Here is a 27,181-nt window from a genome sequence, read left to right on the forward strand (position 1 = left end):
CATGACTTGTTGAGGTTGAAAACTAAAGACCCATGGAGGCTGTAAACTTCCCACAGTTTGTCTGACCAGGGATCTTTTGAGTAGCACTCGGGGTATGTATCCATAGTGTGTGTAGGAACTGAAGTCAGCATATATGATCATAGATTTGTTAAGCAAACATTCAGAGAGACTCCACTAAGGACTCCATGCTGCATGCCACTAAGGACTCCATGCTGCATGCCACAAAGGACTTTTGTCTTTTAAGAACTTATTTTTTTAAGATTTTATTTATTTATTTGATAGAAAAACAGAGCACAAGTAGGCAGAACGGCAGGCAGAGGCAGAGGGAGAAGCAGGCTCCCCACTGATCAGGAAGCCTGACATGGGGCTCTATCCCAGGACCCTGAGATCATGACCTGAGCTGAAGGCAGATGCTTAACCCACTGAGCCACCCAGGCACCCCTTTTAAGCACTTTCTAACAGCATTTTTTCAGCCTGAGCCCTTAGAATTCATTATCACAGGTTTGTTTTTGTTTCTTTGAAGTTGTTTTTGTTTTTTTGTTTTTTTCTCCCCACTGTTCAGCACTTTGATAATATGAAGGGCTTCACTCCAGAGAAGTCACTGAAGCAAAGAAAAGCTTCACAGAGCCATACTGGGAGAATTAAAACATATCACATGAATTCAGCCTTCCTTTTCTGTCTTCCATCAAACAAAAAAGGAATTAATATGGAGACGCACCCATACAGGGACTTTGAGTTTTGTTTTGTTTTTACACATGAGGAACAAAAACCTCCATAAAGCCACCAAAAGCTTCCTAACATTATCAAGTCCTCGTCTATGAGTCATTAACTTGCTGAAGCCCAGAAAATCACATTTGGTTTAAGGCTGTTTGATAATGTAGTAACACAGTAAAATGTGATTTACCAATTAGCTCACGTAATTAGAAAATCAAAAACATGCTCTAAGTGGCTGGTGGACACACGTAAGTGAAGTCTATCGTCATTCTTTATAGCTGTTGATTATAGTTACAATTACAACCTTCCACTGATGTTACTGCATCCAAGTACCTTATGGAAGAGAATTCACAAGTACCTATGTTTACAAATCCCATAAATAAATGAATACTGAGTTCAGCCGGTCATTCTTTCCGTCCTCTTTTCTTTGCTTCACCAATTATTTCTTGCCAGACTTATTTAGCAATAGGGTATCTGGTCCTTGCCTTTATAGAGCTCTCAGTCTGCAGGAACTATGTTTAAATTCTTCTAAGGAAGGAAAAGTCAACTGGTTAAGAACCTACAAACGTGACGGTGGTTAGAAATTCGTCTTTCTAGAGGATCCCTAAATGCTAATGATGTTGCCGAGACACGTGTAAGAAAAAAGACACGGCCAGCTCAGGAATTTTCTCGCTCAGAGGTTTTTGCCTGGCTGGAAGGGACTCTGTGATGAGAATGGGGATTGAATATTTGTTAGATTATTTTAAAGCCGCTCTTCATCTATTCTGTGTGCATTCTGTTGACATCAAAGACATATGTGATTTATTGCCTGGCTATATTTAAGTATTTCTCTCTGTAAATTCATATCAATGCAAGAGTTGTTTAGATGGTTAAAGCTTTCTCACTAGGAATTTCAAACATGTCCTACTTTATTCTCTTCCTGCTGCTACTGAAGTACATGAGCGTGGTTATGTTACATGGTCCAGGACTTCCTAATAAATATAACGAGGATAATGGGGATGAATTACCTGAGCTTGAGCAATAAAGAAAAGGCATTTCTTATCCGACATGATTATTCGGAATGCTATTTTTTGGCAAAATACGACATAAGTGTGTGCTGCCTTTTCCACTAACTTTTTAAGGTCATAGTTTCATGCTCATTCATGGAAATTTTAAAAGATATTAGGAAATTATTTCCCTTGTAAATGTAACAATTGCCCCTATGTGGTTTCTTCTTTGTAACCTCGCAATGCATATTTTGTATTGTTCCCTCTGTCCCAATTATCACAAATTCTAAGGAATCCAATAAACTTTATTTTGCAGTTTCACTCATATATTTAGATGATATTTTATTTGGTTGAAACATACAATCACAAACATTAAGAAAGTGTGGTTTACTCATAGCCAGAATGAAACTTAACCCCAAATGTTGTTTAAAAAGCAGCCATCTCCTCCTTAATATATATTTAATCATTCTTTCTTTTTTTCCTACTTACAGGTCAATGGAACAGAAATTGAATATGAGTTTGAAGAAATTACATTGGAAAGGGTAAGAAAAATCCAACAATCCAAAAACCTCAATCTTGCATTTGACATTCTGCATCCTAATGATTATTTTGTGAAATCACACAATTGTGTGTTATACCTTGGAAGTTTCCGACGAGACTCAAAAATATTAATGAAATGCTTGCAGTGGAGGGCAGAGAGACAAACAGATCAAATCCCCAGAATATTCCATATGTAAATTGCATTGCCAAGATTTGGAGAAATGAATGAGAAAGTCAGAAATATTCAGTGAGCTAGTATAGCACTTTTTCCTGTTGTTTTCATTATTAACATTTTGTTATGCATTTTTAGATACAGTACAAAACATTTTCATTTATATAATGTTAATGCTATCTCCCAACTACCATTATCATGCATTTTTTAGTTAAAAAAAGTAATGCATTTTAAAGAAACCCTCATGGAGCAAAACATAGCAATCCTGTAGATCTCTGCAAGTATGTTATTAAGGCCTTTGCAAGGCTTTGACAAATTAGGAAATTTCTGTGTAACAACCCTAATCTATAAAAGTATTTTGCAAAATGGTAAGAGAAAGACCAAAAACCACCTAGAAAAAATATGACCAAAAGACATTAACAGGACATTCATCAAAAAAGTAAAGGCTAATAACACATGAAAACTTGTTCAACCTTATTAATAAACAAAGAAAACAGTGATGTTAAACGGTTTTTATCTGTCCAATTGGCAAAATTTAAAAGAAAGGCTAATATTCACTGCCATGGAGTGGCTCTAGAAATTGTAGAAGTAATTTGGAAAAAAGGATCAAAAGCTTTAAAATGGGCACACTTTTTTGACTCAAAAATTATACTTATAAAATATATAAAGATATAAAGAATGCTTATATTGGTATTTATAATAGTGAAGATTTAAAAAGTCAAATGTTTAATACATTATTATATTCCAAATAATAGAAAATTATATTAAATTATATTATAATAGCATTTTTAAGAATATTTAAACATAAGAATGGAAGGCCTAACAAAGTTATCTTACCAAATTAAAAAAAAATAAATTTTATAATGGTATGTAAATATAATCCCATAAGTACCAACATGTATAATTTGCATTTATAAGTATACACAGAAAACCTGAAAGGATCCACATTAAAATGTTAACTCTTGTTAAGGATTTTGGATAATTTTTTGTTTCTTCTTTTCGTTTGCATTTTTTCCTAAATATTCCATAATAAACATATAATTCATTTATGAGAAATAATAAATAATAAATTTTTCTAAGCAGTTCCATTCAAGTATGAATTCAGACTCTAGACCTGCACTTAAACGTGTATTTCCTTTTAAGTTTACTGATTATTCACTTTCCTGAGTCAGAGAATTTTTCATTCTCAGCCTAATTTTTTTATTGAGCATGAGTGGTTTTAAAAGGAAATTTACATTAAAAGTTAAGTGTTTGACAGATGTGTTCTTTAAAACTTCCATTATGAACTTTGGTTAAATTTTAATGGCATGCTAAATGGAGAAAAATAAGGCTTATGGGAAATTAGCCCAAATGAAAAAAGAGAACACATTTCTCCTACTAAATCACTAATCTTCTCTCTAGGACTGGCTATATAATTTGCAGAGCACAGTGTAAAATGAAAATGTGAGGCCCTTGTTTAAAAATTATTAAAAATCAAAAAAGAGGTCAAGACCCAGGCATTAAGTGCCACATGACTTTTCTTAAATGCAGGCGCCTGTTCGACGGCACAGATCTCACACTCATGGAGTCACCCCTTCTCTCTCCCCACACGCCCTCATCTTTAACATGACACTGTTTGGTTATCCTGGTTTTATAGGTCAGACAATTGAAGCTCACTTTGGTGCGAGGCAGAACAGTCAGTGGGAGTGAGACCACTGTGTGCTCTAGGCTGTGTTCTGACACTCCCTTGCCTCAGGATCTGGTGGTCATCTCACCTCCTGCCCTTGGAGTCTCAGTCACACTCTGAACCTCATCACTGCCACGAGCTACACTGGCCCCCAAAACCTCTGTCAAGCATCGTCTTTGTTGAACACGACCTCTTTTCCATTCTTTTCATTTATTCCAGTACCACCCCCTTCAAAAAGTCTTCCAACTCCACTGGGACCTGGAATCACCAATTTTACCATTTCCCTCCAGTTTTCACCTTTCCTACGCCCACCCCATCCCCACCCACCATACCCAAGTCTCCCTCTCACAGGCTTTTAATATGCCTTCTCCTCTCTCCCTTTCCGTGCTCCTCCAGCAGAGCCTCAGCCCTCCATGCCAGAGCCTGGGCAAATGAATGGGTCTAGAGAAGCCCTTGTTCACCTCACTTTAATTTTATAGCTATTGATTTCAAGCGAACCTTCAAAGCATCTTAGCAATTCTTATACGTTTCTTTAGAAAAATCACTCTCTCATTCTCTGGGACAGCAGATTCACAACTTATTTGCTCTTCTCAAATCTCAAACACCCCCAACCTCATCCTCAGTCTCAGCAATCAAGACTGCTTTCTTCCTATGTCCTTGAGAAAACCCAAGTAGTCACAGGAAGACCACGTCACCTTTCTGCCACCAGCTCTGCCAGTGTGCTCTCCCTGTTTCAATGGAAGAATGTTCCCTGCTCCTTTAGGAGGCCGGCCCTTCACTTGTGACCCACACTCTGCAACCTTTTGTCTGTTTAAGGACTCTGCTTCTGTAGTTGTCTCCTCTCTCTCTCTCTCTCTCCTGTAATATCAGTTTCTCTCTCTCTTTTTCCCCTGGATAAATTTAATACAGACATGATGTAATATCTCTCATTAAAAAAGAAAAAAAAAAGTCCTCTTGCGATGTAATAATATAAGAAAAAGCAAAACAAAACAAAATGTCACGGTCCAATGTTCCCCTCTTGTTATTGTTTCATAATTCTAGTTTCTTTACCAAAAATCTAGGAAAGCTGTCTGTTTTCAATAAGTTCACTTTATTACTTCATTTTCTCATTTTAACCTAGTTAATTATTTTCATCAGTAGTCCTACAACAATTTTCATCAAAGTCTTGACAGTTTCCATCTCACGAAATTCAAGCATCACTTCTCTGCGCTAACTTTTCAGCAACATTTGATGCAGTTGTCACTGGCTCCTTCCTTCAAGATGATAATCCCTTGCCTTGCAGGGCAAAACATTTCTCCTATTTATTCACCACTTCATCAACACTCTGTCTTCATCTCCTTGCTAGAGGCCTCCTCTAAATGTTGGAGCCTCCAGAAACCCAATGCACAGACCTCTTCTCAACCTCTCCTCATTCCTTCGTGATCTCATCCAGACCCATGGTATTGAATACCAACTATCAACCGATGATTCCCAAATCTGAGTTATGATCTCTCTCCTGCATTCCAAATGTGTACAGCTAACAGTCCAGTTGGCATCTCTGCTGAATATCAAGAAGGTCTTCTAAACTGAGTATGTTCCTAACAGAATTCATGATTTCCCTGCACTCCCAACCCTGGGGGCAAAAGCTGCTTCTACCCTAATATTACTCTTCTTAGCTAATTGGTTCTATCAGTTCCCTTATTATTCAGGCCCTCAAAAAAATCCTCCTCCAGGAATCTTGCTTAATTGCTCTTTTTCCCTTGGCATCCAGAGCAAGCATACCAGTGCTGCCATGAAAATGTATTTCAAAATCAATCAAATATTATCACCGACCCTGCTGAAGCCTAGTCCAAACTAATATCATTCCCATGCCTGGACCCCTGTAATAATTTCCACTTCTGCCCACTCCTCAAAGTAGCCAGAGTAATCTTTGTCAAAATATAAACCAGATTATATCACTTTTATTCTTAAACCCCTCCAAGAGGTGATAATTACACTCATTATCATCACCTATAAGACCTTATACAATCTGACCCCTGCTTCCCTCGGTGACATAGTGCCCTCACCATCAACTCCTAGAGCATTTCACACATACTTTCTTGTCAATCCTCCAAAAAAGCCAAGCTTTTCCTACCTTAAAGTCTTTATGTTTGTTGTTCTGTCTTCTTGCTAGAATCTCCCCTTGGATCTTTACCTGACTTGCTCTTTTCATCATTAAATATCTGCTCAAATGTCTCAGAAAAGCCTCCCTTGTGCACCCCATTTAAATTCGTACCGGAGGGGCGCCTGGGTGGCTCAGTGGGTTAAGCCGCTGCCTTCGGCTCAGGTCATGATCTCAGGGTCCTGGGATCGAGCCCCGCATTGGGCTCTCTGCTCAGCAGGGAGCCTGCTTCCTCCTCTCTCTCTACTTGCCTCTCTGCCTGCTTGTAATCTCTCTCTGTCAAATAAATAAATAAAATCTTTAAAAAAATAAAAATAAAAAAAAAATAAATTCGTACCGGCATCCCCATTGCACTTTTTTCCACTTTCAGAGCTTTATTACTTTTTTAATTGCACTTACCAGTATCTGAAATTTATATTATTAATGTATTTATTGCTCACTTTGTTAATATCTATCTCCTTCCCTAAATATCTGGTATATGTAAACATGTAGTCACTTCTGTATCCAATTTGCCTAGAACATTGTCTGAAATGTAGTATATACTCAGTGAATGTTTGATGAATGAATGAATGGATTATGCCGGTGATCTACCCCTGCAAATGCGGTGAAGCAGAGACACATGGCCTGCATTGGAATCTTGCCTCTATCACTTACTGGTTGAGTTAGTTTGAGCTGAATACTTGACCTTTCTGTGCTTCAGTTTCCAGACCTGAAAATGAGGCTGAAGTATTTACAATCTCTCTTCAGGTCTTTATGATGATTAAATGAGTTAATATAAAAGTTTAGGACAGCACGCGTAGTTATTCTTCACTTTTCCTTTGTGCTAACATAGTAGGTCTCACAAGTGTTATTTATTAAGATCATAATGGAAGCCTCCCAGTCTCAATGATCTAACAAGTCTCATTAATCTAACAATTTCTCTCATATCAATTTTTTCCCTGTTACTTTGTTGATTGTCAGACATCCAATCCAATAATGAAGTTATGGTTCTTATTATACGCTCTAACAGCTTCTACTTTTTCTATCTTTTAATCTCTATAATATTTAACTTAGTAATAAACTAATCACATTTAGTAACACCCCTATGAAGTAGATATGGCCAACTCCATTTTACATATTAGGACACTGAGGCTCAGAAATTAAATAACTTGTCAGATAACACAATGTTAGTAAGGGATGGAGCTAGGCTTCAGTCCCGTGACCAACTGATAACCAGAACCTAAACTCATTGCCACTGAGTTAGAGTGTCCTCAAAATTAAGTTCAAATGTCATTTCTTCCAAGAACCTTTTCTTGATTTTCCCTCTGGGCAAAGTCCCCTTTATCAATTAACCCAAGCAGAGAACTTCTCACACTAAACGATGAATAAAATATGTCTTTTCCACTGACCTATGAATTCCTTGACAGGAGGAATTTTATTATAGTGTTCTTTATATTACCATGATCACAGAAAAAGAAAGAGGAAAGGCATTGAACAACTTCAGAACAAGTTGATGACCCCTCCTCTATGGCAGCGTTGTTCAGTGCATTGGCCACTTGCCACACACAGTGAATTCCACATGTATCTAAGGTACATTTATTTGTCAGGCACAGTCCTTGTTTCTTAGAATTTTACGGCTTGGTAAAGGACACAAATAAGTCAATACACAAAAACCATGAATAACAGAGTGCCGTGGATACCTGGTCCAGAATGGGGTATTTCCCTGAGGCTTTATACCTGAGCTGGCTTAGGAAAGATGAGAGGAAGCAAGATATAGAAAAGGGAGTGGAAGGCGGCCTCTCAGACAGGGAACAGCAGATGCAACTGTTGGAGGACCCCATGGAAAAGTAACATGATTAAGAAACTTCAAATCCAGAATGACTGCATCTCGGGCTGAGGGAGGGCATCAAGGGAGAGGCCAGGCTAGAGTCTTGGAGAAGGTTGAGAATATAGAGCCCTTAGGTAACCTACAGAGGAGTTCAAATTTTATCCCAAAGGCAATGGAGAACGTTTGAATAATTTTAAACAGAAAAGTAACATAATTGGGGCACCCGGGCGGCTCAGTTGGTTAAGTGTCTGACTCTTGATTTTGGCTCAGGTCATGATCTCAGGGTCGTGAGATGGAACAGCGGGCAGAGGGCTGCACACTCAGCAGGGAGTCTGCTTTTCGCTCTCCACCTCTGCTCCCCCTGGTCCCCTGCTCGCACTCTCTCTCCCTCAAATAAATAAATCTTTTTTTAAAAAGTAACATAATCATATTTGTGTTTAAAAAGATTACTTTGGCTGTGATATTGGGTATATGTTTCATAGCATTCAGGAGATAATACAGGTATGCCATTTAAGACATAATTTAGTGGTTAAATTCTGCCAATGGTGATAAAGAAGGAGATGATTCAAAACATGTTAAGAATGTTAGAAGAACAGATTCTAATATTTTATAAGATAGGAAAATGCCAGAAAGAGCAGAAAAATCAAAGATACCTAGATTATAATCCAACAAATTCCTTTCATTAACATGGTCTAGGGCTCTCCGAAAGGCCACCTGTGATATTTCAAATCTTTCTGTCACCGTGGGCTCTGATGACATTAACAAAGGTAGCTGAGTCTAAAGTCTATGCCTCTGAGTTATTTATCCATTATTCATGCTTGAAGTTAATAGGTTATGTACCCCCAGTATGACTTATATCAAGAGAAGCTAGTTTACCCAGCATGGATAATAGATTCTTCAAGGCTTTATAACCCTAACCATCATGCATGACTGCAATTTAGTAGAGATATTGAAGTGACTATATGACTATCTGTCACCTCCTCTGACCCCTCTCCTGACAGCTGCAGAATGTATGATCATGTGGTTCAACTTGAACGTTCAGTCTGATGAGTCAGGGATATTCTTTTGCAGTTAAAAAAAAAAAAATACAAAGATCTGAGCCATCTTCCCAAATGTAAGCAATTTGTAGGACAGAGGAAAGTGACTGATTTATTAGACCCTCCACATTCCTATAGATGGACCAAGTCTTGGGTGTAAGGTGGGTAACATGTGGATTCTGAAGACAGTATTTGTGAACTGACAGGTAAGAAGTGACCACGTGAAGTTGTCTGGGGGACTCTCCAGATTCATCCCTGTATCGGATTAATTGGAAAATCATTGGGTGTCTGAATGACTTAGGCCAAATGTGTTTATCTCAAGTAACTGAGTTTTCATGAAGATGAAAATTCCAAAATTCAAATGGAATTAAAGGTCTATCACTTCAAATAATGTAGAAGCTTTGGATTTCTAAATTCCTGATTTTCTTCTGGGTGTCCTCAGCTAGTTTCAATTTAATAGTAGCAGGAATAAAAAGCCAGAGTCCCAATGATATCTGATGGGATTTCAGCTTTTATATAGTTATCTATAGTACAGTCATCGCCATATAATTAATTTTTAATAATCAGTACATTTCTTAAATTCCAAAACTTGTGTATGTTCAATTATCAGTGTATATTTTAAGTGTGTTTGAAATATATGCACACATGTATATTTGTGCCTATAAACCACTTAAACATAAATGTGTATTTAGATAGAAATAAAAACATTTACTTAATATGTATGAATTTTGATCTGAATTTTGTTGGCGAGATTTGTGGAACAAGAGTAGGTTTCTATAGGCAGTGGAAAGAAGCATAGTCTTTGAACTCAGACCTTATTTGGGATCCAGGATCAGCCACTTTCTGTGTGACCTTGAGCAGGTTACTTAACCTATGAAAGCCTCATTAGTTTTCTCCCTAATGAACGAGATACTAATATCTATCATATAGCATTGTTGTGAAAAGTAGAAATAACATATGTATAAGACATAAAAGTGTTTATGGAACATCATAGATGTTCAGTAGTATTAGCTACCATAAAGTGTGTACACACACTACACTCTTATAGAAGCCTTGTTTGGTTTTTTTTGTTTTTTTTAAGATGTCACTGCTTCAGGCTATGATTCAGAGGCTAGGTCAAGTGGTAAATTCTTGCTTCCTCTTTCCCCTGTGTGTGTGTGTGTGTGTGTGTGTGTGTGTGTGTGTGTGTGTGTAGCTATATTTGTGGTAAACATTAAGCTTCTTAAGTGATCCCCAGAATGTTCCTATATCCAATTATCAGTATATTCTTTAAGCACGCTTGTTATATAAATGGAGTCTGCTCTTGAGTTTGCAGACACAGCTTCCCATAGAGTAACACAGTGCTGTCTGTAGCTCTCTCCTTTGTTACCTAGTAAGAATTTAGTACCAGGCTAGACACACAGTTGCAGTGTATTGTTTTGTTTTCGATAGCTTCAGGCTATGATATCTGCTTCACATGCCCCAACAGGTCCAATAACTTTTGTATTCTATAATCCCTCACTTCCAGTCTCTACATATGGTACCGTGAGCAGCTGCTATGTCTAGAGAGAACTGATAGAAGGACCATCCCCCTTTGGGGGAATGGCTCCTCTCCCATTCTAACCATGGTATTCTGGGGACAACTGCCAGTCCTGGCAGCCATCACACCGGGAATTGGTCTAGAGCGACTGATTGGAATTACCAGGTGAGCCAGTAAGAAATAATACTGATACATGAGCCTGGCTGGCCCTAGACCAAATGAGGAAGTACGTCAGGAAGGTGGAGCATGGGACATCTTCATTTTGACAACATTCTTAGTGATTTAATGCACAGTTTAGGGGTTGACACCTGAGACAAAATGAGCCAATAGAAGTGCCCCCTCGGGATTTTTCCCACTAGAGTGTGAGGGACAGAGAGGTGCCTCATTCAACTGTGTAGCAAAGCTGGGAGATAGGAGACAGAGGAGGCCTGTGGGTCTCCTGCTGCGTGGGGTCAGCTTGGCTGAGAAAAGGAGGCTTCCTGCAGAGAAAGCCAGAGACAGAAAATAAGAGAAGAAGGGAAGGAGGGAGAGTGAGAGAGAGAAGAAGAGGGAGAAGAGGTTGAGAGAGAAAGAGAAAATTGGAAGCATTCAGTTCCCCCGTTAGGTCTATCCTAAAGGCATGAGACACCACTCCCTGTCCAGTGGCTACATGAGTCTTCCCTTAAATTCTTCTTAGCTGAACTACTTCAAATCAGGCACCTACGACTTGCCAACATTTGCACTTACCCAAATGTATCTTGGTGTTTTAATGGAGCTCTCACTGTGCTGAAATTGCTGAGTAGGTCCTAGGTGATGGCTAGGCCTGTACTGCCCTAGCCTGTTCTCAAAATAAATGTTGCCTTGCTTAGAGTCTTTCCCTTTTCTAAATTCTAGTCCTGTCTCTCACCGCTAAGGTAGGGTCATAAAGCAAAGCTCTCCGGGAGAAGAGTGTTGGCAGGTTGCTGTAAGCCTTAATACCCCAAAGCTTACACATACCATCTCCTTTAAAGTAACCCATTACTGTGTTCCAACTCCCAGAAATAAAAGAGCAATTAAAAAAAAAGTGGCAAGTAAAGAGAATGGCCAGTGACAGGTCTATGAATTTAGGTCTCTACTGTCTAGAAACTTTTCTGATTTGGGAACCAGCAAGCTTTGTACCTGTGGAACGCAGTCTGCAACATTAACTACTGGACTCAGATGTCAGGGGGAAAAAAAAAAGACTGCTAGAAATATAGTTTGCAGTCATTTGAAGGGTCATTAATCTAACTTTTCTTTGAAGATAAGCACCAAAGTCTCAGAATTGAAGAGCTCCTGGTAAATATACCTCAAAGGACTGATTTAGACGAATTGCCACAAAGTACATTTAGCTGAAATTCAGCTGCTGACTCCAACTATCTCCATTTTTCTTTATAAGCTCCCCCTGAGTTATCTCCCTTCTTTCACCTCATAAACCCTCTGTTAGCCGAGTCTTTAGCAAGTACTCCCTTCTAGTTCATTAGTCTGGCCTCAGTGCCCTCATGTCATCTAAACTGGCCAATGTATTTTCTTCATGAACCACTTGTCATGCTGTTATTACCCCCACCTTCCTCTGACATGGCCCCGGATTATTCCAAGCATATTTAATGCTAGTGTAGTGGAACTTCTAAACCTAACTTGTTTTAAACAAAATCCACACTGGAAAGTCTTACACAGAAATGGTGAAACTCTATCATTCCCAAGTTGAGTTTTCTAAGCAGAATAGCTCTATTTCTGTGGCTTGTACCAACAAGATACAGATGGTTAAGAAACTTTGGCAGGGAGAACCCTCACTAGAGGGTCCCCTGACTGTTTAGGATTATGATGAGGGTCCTCAAAAGTAAAGACGCAAGGAGCAACAGTACAAGCCACCAGAAATCACAGATGGATCACTAAATACTAGATCTTGAGAAACGGTAAAAACTGCGTTATTTGGGGGCACCTGGGTGGCTCAGTCGTTAAGCATCTGCCTTTGGCTCAGGTCCTGATCCCAGGGTCCTGGGATCGCGCCCTGTATTGGGCTCCCTGCTCAGCGGGAAGCCTGCTTGTCCCTCTCCCACTCCCCCTGCTTGTGTTCCCTCTCTTGCTGTGTCTCTCTCTGTCCAATAAATAGATAAAATATTTTTTTAAAAACTGGGTATTTTGCTACTTGTAACGAAACAAATTCTAACTGATGTAGCTAGCGCAGGAGCAAAAGCAGTCTCAGTAGCCAACTGCCAAGCTCGTAAGCAAATGTAAGCTCAGTCCTTAGTGCTTCTCTTGCAGCCACTTAAGCCATCTCCAGAATGATCCCACAGTTCTATGTCCTTACCCAGCGGTAGACAATGTGTTCCTTTGTTAGTCATTTTTCCTCACAAGTGACTGCTGGGACACCCACTGCCCCTTATCTGAGGTGTCCTTTCTGGTCAGTCAGGTTTCTGCTGTACCTTCCCAATGTTGGTTGGACATTTGTTGGTTATCTATCCATTTCGTTCTTTTTACGTTTTTCACTTTGCTAACTGTACCCAGATTTTAGTTCAGATATCTACCTTGGCCACGATAGCCCACGTGATCTGATGGAAGCTTAGGTGACTCTCAGTTCCAAGGGTAGTTTCTGACTGATTTAGGCCAGTTAGCACATCCTACCGCCTTGGCCTCCAGGTGGTGGATATGCAACCCAACTCAGTGCAACCAGAATTCCATGACGTTTACTTAGAATTCCGAGACAGGAATCACACTCTTCCATGGGCATGAGGTGAGGAACTCTATAACTCAGATTAGGAGTATGGAGCCATTTATGACAATAAGAAGATTCCAGCTTTAGAATGAAGGAGCATTTTAGATGGCAAAGTAGATAAATGGGTTAAAGATCAGCCTTGGCAACATCTTAAGACCATGACTCAAACCACTTTTGAAACACCCCTTCTGATTTCAACCCTCTCTCTCTTTACCTCCCCTTACAATGAAAACCTGCTTTAATGGGGAGAAAGGAAAAGGGAAAATACAGGAGAAGAAATAAAAACACTCGTAGTATCTCAACATAGAGATACATAGTAGAAAACCTAGAAGTTATTTCAAGAATTTAAAAAATAGTTAGAACTGGTGGGTTTTTAAACTATATATTTTATCCACTTAGCTTAATGAGCTTGATGCATTTTTAAACTTTCAAATGATCTATCCTTCTGAGAAATGGAATGTGTGTGCTATGAAAATAGTCATAGGCAAAAAAAAAAAAAGAAAATATTCATAGGCATCAGAACTTCTATGATATACTGTCTAGTTTTAATTTTTTTAAGATTTTATTTGTTTATTTGAGAAAGAGAGAGAGAGAGCACACGCCCATGAGCAGGGGGAGAGGCAGAGGCAGAGGGAGAAGCAGACTCCCCGCTGAGCAAGGAGCCTGATGTGGGGCTCAATCCTAGGACCCTTGGATCATGACCTGAGCCGAAGGCAGATATATATATATATATATCTAGACATAGATATATATATGTATATATATATAACAATGTTCAGTCTGTATAGACTGTGCATAAATTAGACAAGACATATTTAGTCATTAAGAAGAATGTCATCTTCTTAATTCAGGATCACCAATCAGGCTTTATTGATCCTAAAATTGCTCTTCACTGCCTTTCCATTTTTGTCTGAGAAGCTCTTCCTGAAAACCCAGTTCATGTATTACTTCACATGAACAACTTTGTCAGATTCTCTCAGTTATGGTCAGCTAATCCATCCTCTGTCACCTCAGGACTTCCTCATTGTCATCTATGTTCATGTTGTATCTACCTTCTATATAAACCTCAAGGTCCTCAAAGACTAAAATATTTCTCAGTTTAATCCTTTTTATTTGGAATTTTACATCTGGCTGTTTTTAATCCCCAGAAGAATCTAGCAGCTCGCTTGTTGAATCAGTGGAAGAATTATTTAGTCTTCTGACAAAAGAAAGGATAATTTGTTTACTCCTGGTTGTGTATATGTACATACATATATACACACAAACACATATGTGTATACATTTTACATACATCTTATATTACACAGTTTATAATATACATAAGCATATATTTCTTTCATGTGTTTATGTGTTTATGTGTGCTGTAGATAGAAAGATAGTATCTTCATTGTAAGCAGGGGCTGGGGCTCAGTGCTATTTCTAGTGCTGGTAGCAGTAGCTGCTGTAACCATAAATACATCAATCTCTATCACCTATTAAATGTTGAACCTCATATGCTAATCTCTTACCTGCTAATCTACAGGGTTATGTCATATCTTAACAATTAAGTCATTATGTAAGTTGTAGAGCTTCTGTTTTACAATAAGCAGACAGTAGTTCAAGGAAGTTAAGACATTTGTCCATGGTCATAAAACTAGCATGAGGCAGAACTGGTTGATATTTCAATGACTGTGTGGTACCACCATAGCATGAAAAATATGGAAAACTTTTCAGAGTAAAACATTTATTCTTTGACCAGCAGTAATATATTCAGACTGCCTTTAAGGCTTATACGTTTATCAAAAGGAAACATTCAGCCGAAGGCATAATATGTTAGGTTAGCTCTGAAAGGTTGAAAGCAGCTTCAAGAGAAAGACAAAGACAAAACAAAAGATAATGGCAGTGGATAGAGGTGTATTTATTTTTCTTTAGGATTCTATCTTAATATTTGAGAAATGAGCCAGACTCATCTCTCTCCCCACCCCCAGCATCTCCTTAAGCTGCTCAAAACTCTGTAATATAACCCAGTTCTGGGGGAAAACAATAACAAAAATGACATCACATCTTGCATATTTAGCATTCTTCTAATTCAGGGGAAAAAAAAGGAAATCCAGTTCAAGCAGTGCTCCAATTGTGTTTTTCAAATGTTCCTCAGGAAAATGTACCCACATTTTCTGAGGCGAAAACTGGTGAGATAGTTAGTTCCACTAATCAGGCGGTGTTACTGTTTCATCACTTAATACAATGTATATCTTATAATGTGTTCAATACTTATATCATGATATTATGACTATATCATATTTCAATATCACTTCATTATTTTCAAATAATTTTCCAGAGATTTCATCCTTCAAACTACTCTGTGAAATAGGAAAAGAAAACATGACTCTCCTCATTTTTGCAAATGGGGAAACAAAGGCTCAGAAAGTGTGTTCCTGGGTTCCTCAAGGTCACTCAATACAGAGCAAAAGCCAGTCTAAAATTCACATCTCTAACTTCTAGCCTCACTCCTTTTCCTCTCTTTGTTTTATTTTGGTTTTCTTTTAATATCAAATCCAAAAAATCATGCTCTTCTTCAGGTAAAACAAACTCAAAATATTAAAATGTGGTTATTGATTTCTCAAACAAAGCTGAAATCAAAACTTTCTCTCATACCAAATTAGATTTCAAATCACCCCAAATTATTTAAACTTGCATTTTTTAAAGCAGCTATCATACACATTTAGGCTCTTGAGAAGCATTTCCACACACCAGGTTTTTATCTTGCACCTCCAGTAGGAGGGACCCCTTCAAACTTCTAAATTTTGGACATTACTCTAGGAAAGACATTTCTTACATCAGTTTGAATTATCTTCTAGTAACTCATACCAAACTACTTCTACCAGCAGAACACTATTTCAAGTGTGGATTTTATGGCCATTTAACCTGAGATCATATTGTGGTTTTAACACTTACCAGCTTGGTGAGGGTGAGCAAGTCCCTTGATCTATCTGTGCCTCCTTGGCCCATCTGTAAACTAGGAGTGACAATAATTCCTGCCTCCTAAGGTTATTATATGGACTACATGAGTTCATACTAAAATAAAGTACTTGAAACAGTGTCCGTCCCTAATGCATGCTATACAGGAGTTCGTCATTATTATTACTGCTCTAGTTGTTCTTCACAGGACAGACCTCAAATGATATCACAAAGAAATCAAAGTTCACTCTCTCCCTTGAGGCTTTTCTCCTGCAGAATAATCCCTACTTCCCTATTCCTTTCATTATTCCTCACACAGTCCTCTTCCTTTGGCAGTGCTCCTAATGATGATTACTTTTCCTGCTAAAATGTTGTATCATTCTACAGATTTGCATGGACTGCTCACTGCGGCACCAGAATCCATGCTCTGTTCACTCCACAGTCATTAGCTGGTCACCTCTTCTGTGACCACTGTGTTAGAGATTGTCAAGAGGTGGTGAATGAGACAGCCCTGCCTTCAGAGAGCTTAGTATTAGTATTAAGTATTAGTAGTATTAATTGGAAAGATGGACATACTGAATAAGTCATTACTTCACGGGGATCTGCAATCATAGAGTATCAATCAGGCTTGTCATCTTGTTCAGTGTAACTGTTCCATGACATAAACCTGAAAAGAAAAAGAAAAAGGAAAAGGCTCTCATACTTACTTTGCAGTGACAAAATGAAAACCTGGGCTTTTACATTGATCAGTCTTTAGAGTGAGTGTTTCTCAGTCTATGGTATGTTTCTCTGTGTCTGCATTCAATGATAAAATATGCAGGTGACAAAATATGTTGTGAGAGCTATTTATTACTGCTTCAAAATTAAACTCATGTCAGTATAATTTAACTACCTTCTCTTCCAGCATGCTACTGGAGGGACAGGCTGTCTTTAGCCTGGGCTGTTTTGACAGAAACTATGACATGTGCTTTTCCAAGTGTTGTGTTGTGTTCAGCAATGCTTACAAGGATGTTCTAGGTGAACTGACTAAATCCTTTGCCAACACTTGAGAATGAAGTTGAAATGCAGTATTCTGCTTTCCCTGGGTAACCTATGCATCACTCAGAGCGGTCTGTTCTGAATAAGAAGGGGATTTTTTAAAAAATATATGGGAAAATATTAAGGACATCTGAACTTAGTGATTAAATTCATTAATTGTGTTACCTTCTGTAGCTCTCCTTGCTACAGCTCTCTGAAGTAAGTTTCATACTCTCTTGCAAACTGAGACTCTGAGTGATAAGTTGCCCAACATTGCACAGCTGGAAAGGGGTGAGCAGAAATCAGAACGGAGACTGGTTCACATCTAAAATGTCACAAAAAACCCCTTGCTCCATAGTTTCAGTATCTCTCTTTATGCTTGTTCTCGAGGCTGACTGTGTTATTTCACATAGCATGGGATTTTCCCTTTGGAAAGCTTATCATTTGAACAGCTGATGGAAGGATTCTAGCCTTTGGTTCCCAAAGGGATGTTTCTTAACTTGAGCCTAGAGTCTGCATTTGTGCTCAGTGGGGAAGGAAGAGTAATGGCATTAAATGAAGGCAGCACTGACTGTGAAATCAGTTACCTTTTAAATCTCAGGGTTATCAAATTAATGAATTAGTCTTAGAAGGCTGTGTATCATTCTTGGAATCCTGAGAAAGGAAATTGAATATTAACCCAGTTCACATCCATAACACACAATTTATAGCCACATGCAGACTAAACCATATGGCAGAAACATTCTTCCATTCTTTCAGATTATTTTATGTTGGGTGCCCCACATACAGCAGGTCTTTAAACTGACTTGTCGTGTATGATCAAAAAAATAAAACATCTGTTGATAATAACCTTGAGAACAAATTGGTGCTTCCCAAACTTGCTTGAGCTGTAAAATGTCTATGGTAATAATGACTACAAGATGCAGAGACAGTATTTTAAACACACACACACACACACACACACACACACACACACGCATGCACACACACAATTTGGTCATGTCACCTCCAAAGTTATGCCCTCCAATATTGCTGAAACCTCCTCATTCACAGAAAACTCAGCTTCACTGTGAATATGTGGGGCTATTTTTTTTTTAATGGTTAGAATGGTTGTGAGTTCTTAAAAAGTCCACAGAAGGAGATTAAATAACCATAGTTAGGCAGTTTCATATGAAGCATGTCAAAGCTGCATAGTTTTGAAACCTCAGGAGAAAGTTGAGCTTTCTGAGCATTTACAAGCCACCAATGAATTGCCAAGCCCCAAACCACCAACAGAATTTCCTGATGTCTGGTAAGTTGCCACAGCCTACATGATTGCAGCCAAAAACATACCCAGTACTGGAAAATCTGTGATTCTCATCACAGTCCCCTCCTTGCATGCCCTGGGACCACAGTCTGGTTAGAAGGAGCCCATGGAATATTTTGTAGTTTTTTCATTTCTGCTACTCCCCCTTCCTTCAATTCTGCCATTGGCATGAGGTTCCTTTGGACAAACCGGAATCCTTAATAGAAATTCCAAAAGAAAAATGCTGTGAAACATTTCCACTTCCTGCTTTGGATATGTGTAGTAAAAGCATTAGAACGTTCTGCTCCCAGAAATTTGGAATCTACTGTTTTATTGGGCCTGAGTGGAAGCACACTAAGTTTGTACGAGTGCTGGTACCCACTTCCCTTGCCACGTAGAGCCCTCCAGAGGCTTTACCTTAACTATAAACACAAATTAACTTTTATCCAACTGTGAAGTTCCTGACCCAGTATTTCCTACTATATGTTGGCTGAAAATCCCAGTTCTAGCCAGTTGTCTCTGGTTTATTCTTTTGGCTTATAAACCCATTGTGAATATATTGCTCATTGTCCTTCCAAAGACTGCAAACCACTTCCTTCACTTCTTTAGAAAATGGTCCACTACATGAACAGAAGAGTTTATAATATGCCATTTCCTTTAAACACAGATGTCATGATAATTGTAACAATAGTTCCTAAATACTTGGGATATACTGCTGAGGCCTCCATTATTTTAGTTAAGCTCTATAACAAACAAACATTTCGCTTTTCTTACCCTTTTTGGGAACATAGGAAAACTGAACATGATAGTGGTTAAAGTAACTGGGTTTTAAAATCACATTTCTATTAAGCAGTGGGACCAGAATTCAGTCCCAGCTATTACGATGACATCTGTCCAAGTCCGGTTTCTTATGATAAACATACATGGTAGATGTGACTCAAACCCTATACAGATGAAGAAAGTGAGGCTAGAGAGTTAAGTCACTTACCTGGTGTATAAAGTTTATGTGAAAAGGCCAGGGAGAGAGAAAAATGATGCAACTGTGTATTTCTAGAGCATGCTTCCTTCTCTGATATTCTCTCCTTGGCATCCCCAACTGTTTAATCAGAAAACAGCCCCTACTGTCCATACCTAATCAGTTGTTGAGCCAATTCCACCTCTTGAATCCCTCTCAAACCCACCTGTTTTTCTCCAGACACACTGCCTATAGGGTGCTGTCACTTACCAGGATTATAGCAGCCCCCAACTAGTCATTATGTCCCAGTCTTAAGTCCCCTTCTGTGCATTACTCACACCACAGCCACTGTGATCTTCCTTAAGATAAATCAGACAGGGGCACCTGGGTGGTTCATTTGTTAAGCATCTTCCTTTAACTTGAGTCATGATCCCAGTGTCCTGGGATCGAGCCCTGCATCAGGCTCCCTGCTCAATGGGAAGCCTGCTTCTGCCTCTCCCACTTCCCCAGCTTGTGTTCCCTCTCTTGCTGTCTGTCTGTCAAATAAATAAATTAAATCTTAAAAAAAAAAAAAAAAGATAAATCAGGACTGTGATATCCATTAGTCCCCATCGACTTTTAGGGAAAATCCAACCTCCTTGGCTCAACACCCAAGGTCTTTTATGTTCTACCTCTCCCTTAAGCCTCCAGCTTATCCATTACTATACCTTCTTGCATCTGGACTCCAGCAACATGGCATGACTTAGAATTTCCCGAACCCACAGGACACTTTTCTCACTTCCTCTTTTCCTGTGAATGCACCTCTCCATACCCCATCCCCTTTCCTAACTAGTGTCTGTTCAGACTGAAGGTAAGCTTAGCCATTCTCTCCTTCTGGGAGCCTCTCCTGACATACTCCTTAACTCTTGAGTGCCTTTCTCTTTTCTTGGCCATTTGAAAGTGCTCTATCAAGAACACTATGGGCCCTTTTCGAGAACTTAGGAGTTGAGCTCCCTTGGTAGCTGCTCAAAATACTATTAACAACCTCAGTGTTCTTGTCCTTCAAAAGAGAGTACGTATATTTAATTAAAGAGAAAACAAATAGGGTGTCCTCATTGCCTCCTCTGCCACAATTGTGTAGCCATTCATGGGACCAATTTTCCATTCTAGCAGAATCCACCTCAGATGGACTCAGATGTTGCATCTCCGCTGATTTAGAAAGATTCATTCATTCATTCAGTCAGTCAGTCACTAAATATGTGTTGATTGCCTACCACGTGTTATGTTCTATTTTAGCCTCAGGGCATATAGCAGTAAACAAAACAAATGAAAATCTTTACCCTTGGTGAGCTTATATTCTAGTGGAGGTGACCTTAAATAAACTAAATACGTAAAATGAATACTATATTAGGGAAAGTAGAGCTGATTTGTTTTGACCTTAGTTACCCAAACAGAAGAAAGTCATTTACTATTTCCCCCTGAAATAACAATTTTTATTCAAAATAGTCATTGTCCTTCATCCCTTGACTAGCCTGGGTGAGTGGTGTGGTAACTCCCCTCTCCCAGGTGGACTTCAGGCACCTTCAGAAAAGTGCAAGTATGGACTTAGCCCATACTGCTCTTGCAGAAGCATCAAGAACATTCCACAGATACATCAATGGGACAAACATAAACAGAGTTGCTGTCTCAGACAGTATGTACTTTCTCTTTCTCTCCTTCAAACACACACACGCATACACACACAAACACACAGCCCTAACAGAAGAGGTTCTTGGGATAAGACTACATGTGATAGAACTCTATTTCTATCTAGCAGATGCCACCTTCAAATATTTGGTGATGGGAATCGGACCTCTTTCACTGTTGACTATGACTGGAACAAGTCAAAAGGCATTGTGCATGTGCCCTCATGAGTGTTCAGGAGATAAGAAGCTGGGCTTTGACTATGAATGAACTACTGAGCATTGTCAAGACCTGACATAAGATGCTGACCACTGGTGTACTTGTCTCCAGAGTCCCCCTGCTTCCCAAGCTAAATTTCCTAGCACTTCTCAACCCACATTAAATTTACCTTGTTTCTGTGGAACTAAGAAAATAGCTCAAGGAAGTGAACTGTGTACTTGCTGTGAAGCTATGATTGCCAATGGAATCTCTTCAGGAAGACTCTTTCTGTCTTTCTTGCTTGTTTGGATCAGGAACTCTTCCTAGAAGCTGCCTGTAACACCCAGGTACGTATCCCACTAATATCATGATTGCCTGCTTCCTAGTCAGTCTTCATCCCACCCCTCTGCTACACTAGTCTCACGTGAGGGCAGTGTTATTCACTGCTGAATTCCAAACAGCAGAGTGCAGGCACCTAGTTAGAAACACATGAAGGAAGAAAAGAAAATAGGTTTCTATCAAAATAAGGAATTCATATCATAGAATAATATTGGAGCTGGAAAATGTCAACAACTTAATTCAACCCTATAACTGATTTTGATAGATGAGGGAAATGGAGTGTCATAGAGATTCAGGGACTCATCCAGAGTCAACACAGGAAGCTAATGTTAGGACAAAAACTATACAAATTCTCTGTTTCTTCCTCTGGTAGGAAATTTCTGATTATAACATGAACTGATAAACCATATGCTCTTTTGAGCAGCTGAAAAGGAAATGATTAATAAAATGAATAAAATATAAAGTACTTTTTAAATGAGAAAGTACCACTTCCAGGGGAGCTATATACATTTTGCAACACAGTATTTTTCTGATGCATTTCCACCCAACTGTAATGTAAAACAGAATGCTGGGAATGAAAAACCCTGTAAATATTCAGCAGGTACAGTCTTCAGTAGCCAAAATAGGCTACTCAGAAATGACACTTCCACCAGTTTCTTTGTCCCTACCCTAAGAAATTATGTGGCATCAGTTATGCCTCCAGAACGGAAAACATCAAGAATAAGAATAGACTATATTCCTCCCTTATTTGCATTGGGATGCTCATTCTGTTACCTTGAAGATATTCGACTTTTGAATTTTTCTTGTATTTACATTAAATATAGATAGATATATAAATGCTTCTCATGACCTCATATTATCACTATTTCACAGGAGAAACATTTGAGGCAGGAATATTCCTTCAGACTTCCTGCTGGATTGTCTGTATCGCAGCATGCCAACCTTAGCTTAAGTGTTTAAACTTTATATATTTTTACAGCTTTTCAATATATTGGCAGCGACCTTTAGTCAAGGGCAATAATCTTCTAACCTAACTTCTGTAAATATAGCTTTCCTTTAAAGATAATTCTGGTTGTTTGCTCCTGATCGTTTTGATTTATTTTCCCTATTTGCTATTTAAGACTCACCGATACTTTCAAGCCTAAAAAAATGCAAGATTTAAAAAATGCTAATTCATCAGCTGAAATGCTGTTTCATTCACTTTTTGCCTAGCAATTTCCAGATGTCCTTCAGGTCATGATTTAACTGTTGCTTCCTCAAAGATGTTGTCTCTGACTTTCGAATCTAAGTTAGCTAGCCCCTGTTATTTTCTTACCAAGGTAGTTGTGAATTTATTTGTATTTGCTTATTTCTCTTTTTAACATCTGCCTCTATCATTGGATATTAAACTCTATGAAAGCAGAGACCATCCTTGTTTTGTTCACTGGTGACTACATAGCATCTAGCACAGTGCCTTGTGCATGGTAGGTTCTTAATAAATTAAGGGGCATATTAAAAGAAAAGTTTTTATAAGTATTGAGAGATGAAAATTCTTTTCTTAATGCGCCATTGTTTTGGTGCTCACTCTTATAAGCACTGTTTGTGTTCAGAAATCATTGCCAGCTGGGAGAGTGAGAAGAATACAGTAGGGAGTTCAAGTAATTTTATCTTGCTTCCTGTGTTCTTTTCTCAGAACCTCTCCACCACCACCCCTTCACATGGCCGAATTCTGCAAGTGCAAACTCAAAATCACTAAATATCAGATATTCTGATAACGCGTTGGTGAATCTTCTCTGCCCACATGAGTAACTCAGTGTGAATTCCAAACACTTACAAGAAGCTGTGCAAATGCTAAGCTCTTTGGTGATCACCTCCAGCCATTTAACCAACACCCTTGATCTTGACCTGAGTTAGAGCCAGGACAGAAGCAGTCCGTGTCCTGCCTTTGATAAACATAAGCCTCTAGAAAGCCTCTAGAAAGTTTCCACATAAAATATCAGAATTAGAGAAGTCATCCTGATATATGTCGGAAGAATTATCTATTATATTCTTTTTGTTTCTTTTTTTTAACTTTTTGTTGTTGTTGTTCTTTCCTTTAAATTCAATTTAGTTAACATATACTGTGTTATTAGATTCAGGGTTAGAATTTAGTGACTCATCAGTTGCATGTAACACCCCAGTGCTCATGACAACAAGTGCCCTCCTTAATGCCCATCACTCAGTTACCCCCTCCTCCCACCCTCCTCCCCTCCAGCAACCCTGTTTATTTCCTGTAGTTAAGAGACTCTTACCGTTGCCTCCCTCTCTGTTTTTATCTTATTTTATTTTCCCTTTCCTTCCCGTACGTTCATCTGTTTTGTTTCTTAAATTCCACATATGAGTGAAATCACACGGTATTTTTCTTTTTTCTTGATTATATATCTCTCAGTCCTTCTCCTCACCTTTGCCTGTATGACCCAGTGTGGCCATGCCAGGGTCACCTTTCCATCTGTATGCATGACTCCTCTACCTCAGGCCTGCTGTGCTACATGCAAATGAGGTTCATCATTATAATCCTAGTGGCTTAGTACTTAACTAAGAGCAGGCACTTGATAAATAATACACGAATAATACCACACCTATGCTTGCCCAATTACAAAGTACATGTATGTACACAGTTTTCTAATTTCAACATTGAGATAGCTAAATGAAGGAAATTTTATGGGGCCCAAAAGAAGAGGGTATCAAAACCTCAGTGTTTAGTGTAACAATGTAAAAAACTGACTCCATTTATCTATGTATGTGTGTATGTGTATCTATTGTACACGTACACACACACACACACACACACACATCTACTTAAAGGGCTTTGGGGAATACTATGGCGTATTTGTCATTAGAACATTGGAACTTTATCATAGACTTCAATACTCTAAACTGGATTATCTCCCTGTTCACTCACCTCTTTCCTGCTTCTCTGTTTTAGAAAACTGTTCCTCCATTTTTCAGTATATCCAAGTTCCCTCAGTCAGTTCCTTCTTTACCACTTATCTCCTCCGTGATATCTTCCTGATATCCTTCCAGCCTATGTCAAAGAAGACATTCCCAGACTCTGGCTACCATAACTGGGGACATGTGTTGTACTTCACATACGAAGTGCAAAATACATGTATAGGGAGGGTTTTCCGAATTCAATGTTGGGATTACACGATCTAGATTTGATATTCTCTAATACGTTTATCTTCTGAGGGATGACCCTCCCCTTAGTTTCTCTGTCCTCTGTATGAGTTTGTTTCTCAGAACAGATAGTTCCACTTGAAATCAGAGATACTTCCTAAAAAGCAAATTTTAAAAAAAGAGTCAATTGGGTCCATTCTAAGTTTACAAGTATATATTTCGTGTATTTTATGCTCTAGTATTAGTGTTTTTTTTTGGTCCATTATGGAAATGAGTTTATTTTTTTTTTTTTTTCTGTTGTTACAACCATTTAGGTCACAAGCTGGACACAAATGGAGTACTAAAGAAGAGTGGTGTATGATTGTTTTACCCTAGTAGTTGCTTGGGAATGCTCATACAGCATGTCTGATAAGGTTTTACTTGTACATGTCTGATAAGTCAATACAGAGTAGAGATTGCCCTATATAGCAACTGTGCCTTTTATTTCTTTGTATCCTTGACAAGGCCTAAAATTAATCTTTGCCTATTGTAGGTGTTGGTGAAGGTGTGATTTTTCTCTTGTGTCCTAGGGGATTAGTGAGTATTTAACTTGTCTTCCTATGTAGAACAAAAGCGTTGCAATGATATTTTTAAGACTGTTGTAGGTTGATTCATTTTGAAATATTTTTAAAAATTTAACTTGTGTTTAGAAGATAGTTTTGGATTCACACTCCCCCTCCTTGAGATTGTGATAGGTCAGTCTAGTCTTGTTGTTTTGTGTGTCACAGAATGTATTCATTCTGTGCTATTTCAAGAACATTTTTTGGTAATTAATAGAGCCAGGGAATAGCTTTATAAGCTAGAACTTTTGTGAAATTATGAAATACTTAGTATGGTACTGAATATTATATTAGTACTTTCATTAGTGCTTGTGGAAGTATTAAATATTTAACATAGTACTAGGTTCTGTATTCTGTATGTTAATAATTTTATGAAACTTCTAAGCTTTGGAATGGGAAAAGAGGTTTCTGGAAATATACTCACTTTTTTTGAGGTATAATTCACAGGTCAGTCAATTTAAGAAATTCCTTTTTGGGGTGGTGCAGAGAGAATGCATGAAACTCATAGTTAAGACTCTGTGGTCACAAAGTATAGCTCTTCTTCACTTAAAGCCTTACAGTTGAGGGTGGGGTTATCCCCTTAGTTTTTCTGTAGTTGGATATGAAAAGAGTACAAATATTTGTAGGGAAAATGAACTTTGGAGTGAATATTTTACCTTCTCAGGAAAAGGACCTATAAACTCCTTTTCCTACTGTGTGTCTTTCCACCCACCATGGCAGTTCTGAGTCAGGATGGCAGACTCCCTCCCATCATGCACTCTTTCTTTGAAATGCATCATTTGACAGTGAAATTGTGTGCAACATTCAAACTCAAACTCAAAAAGTACTGAGACATGTAGCTTCGATATGTGAATTTGGGGAACATTTGGACAGTTTTCCACATCATTGAAATTGGGATCATCTTGGAAAATTCAGATTGCAGGGTAAGGGCTCTTCCAGATGCCCTCCCACGTACCAGACGTTCTTCCTGCTGCCATCCTCAAAGCCAAAGGACCTTTGAAATACCACTTCACCCCTTGGGCCTGTGTCCCCTAGTCTATAAAAGTATAGAAGTTCAGTGGATGACCTCGTAGTCCTTCTCAGATTTAAAAGTTTTCTTCTGGACCTGAAGGACTGAGTCTGTTATATTACATCTAAATATTTTCTCTTCAGTCATTTTGGGAAAAAAAAAAAAAATCTGTAGAAGAAAACCTGTTCAGGTCCCTGAAACACTTTTCCCTTAACCCAGCTGATTTACTTTTTCACTGCATTTTCATCTGCTAGAGTCTGAATGACTTCGGTTGAGTTCAGGGTCATTAAGCTAAAATAAAAAGACTGTTTTCAAGAACACTAATTGACAGCTTAGAAGTCTCTAGCAGAACATGCCAAAAGGAGGTGAATTATTTCATAAATTGTATGTTGAACTCTGAAGTTTGGAAAGTACTTCTAAAACCCATATACGTCTCTTCAACTTAAACTGCTGTTTCTTGCATTTCTTCCCCTTACGGTTTCTGGTTTACCAGCTGCACAGTCTCGGCTGATTCTTTGAAGTGGATATTGCCCCTAAATGCGTGATTGATCCAATTAGCAAACACTGAAATTTCATAACTCATGGTGCAACTAAGGGGGGGAAAACTTGAATATATTAGAGTCAACTCTAGTGCAGACTGACAAAATTAAGAAGGAATCTGATACAGGAAAAAAAAAAAAGAATAGTTAGGTTTATCGGGTCCTACATAATTATCCACATCTCTAGTAGGAAGAATTGTTTTTTTTTTGTTGTT

The 27,181-nt window shown here is 38.5% G+C and overlaps 1 protein-coding gene across 5 annotated transcripts in view; it reads left to right on the plus strand.

The window, feature by feature from the left end:
• The window catches only part of LOC111154393 (discs large MAGUK scaffold protein 2), a 1,367,735-nt gene that overhangs the window by 736,778 nt on the left and 603,776 nt on the right, over window positions 1-27,181 (plus strand). For all 5 annotated transcript variants that reach the window (XM_022513932.1, XM_022513933.1, XM_022513930.1 and 2 more), the window contains one exon: window positions 2,192-2,242. In XM_022513932.1, the coding sequence (XP_022369640.1) occupies window positions 2,192-2,242 (51 nt within the window). The remainder of the gene's footprint in view (window positions 1-2,191; window positions 2,243-27,181) is intronic.

The sequence above is a fragment of the Enhydra lutris genome, unplaced genomic scaffold, assembly GCF_002288905.1.
Source record: "Enhydra lutris kenyoni isolate GAN:26980312 unplaced genomic scaffold, ASM228890v2 scaffoldscaffold37, whole genome shotgun sequence".
Taxonomy (NCBI): domain Eukaryota; kingdom Metazoa; phylum Chordata; class Mammalia; order Carnivora; family Mustelidae; genus Enhydra; species Enhydra lutris.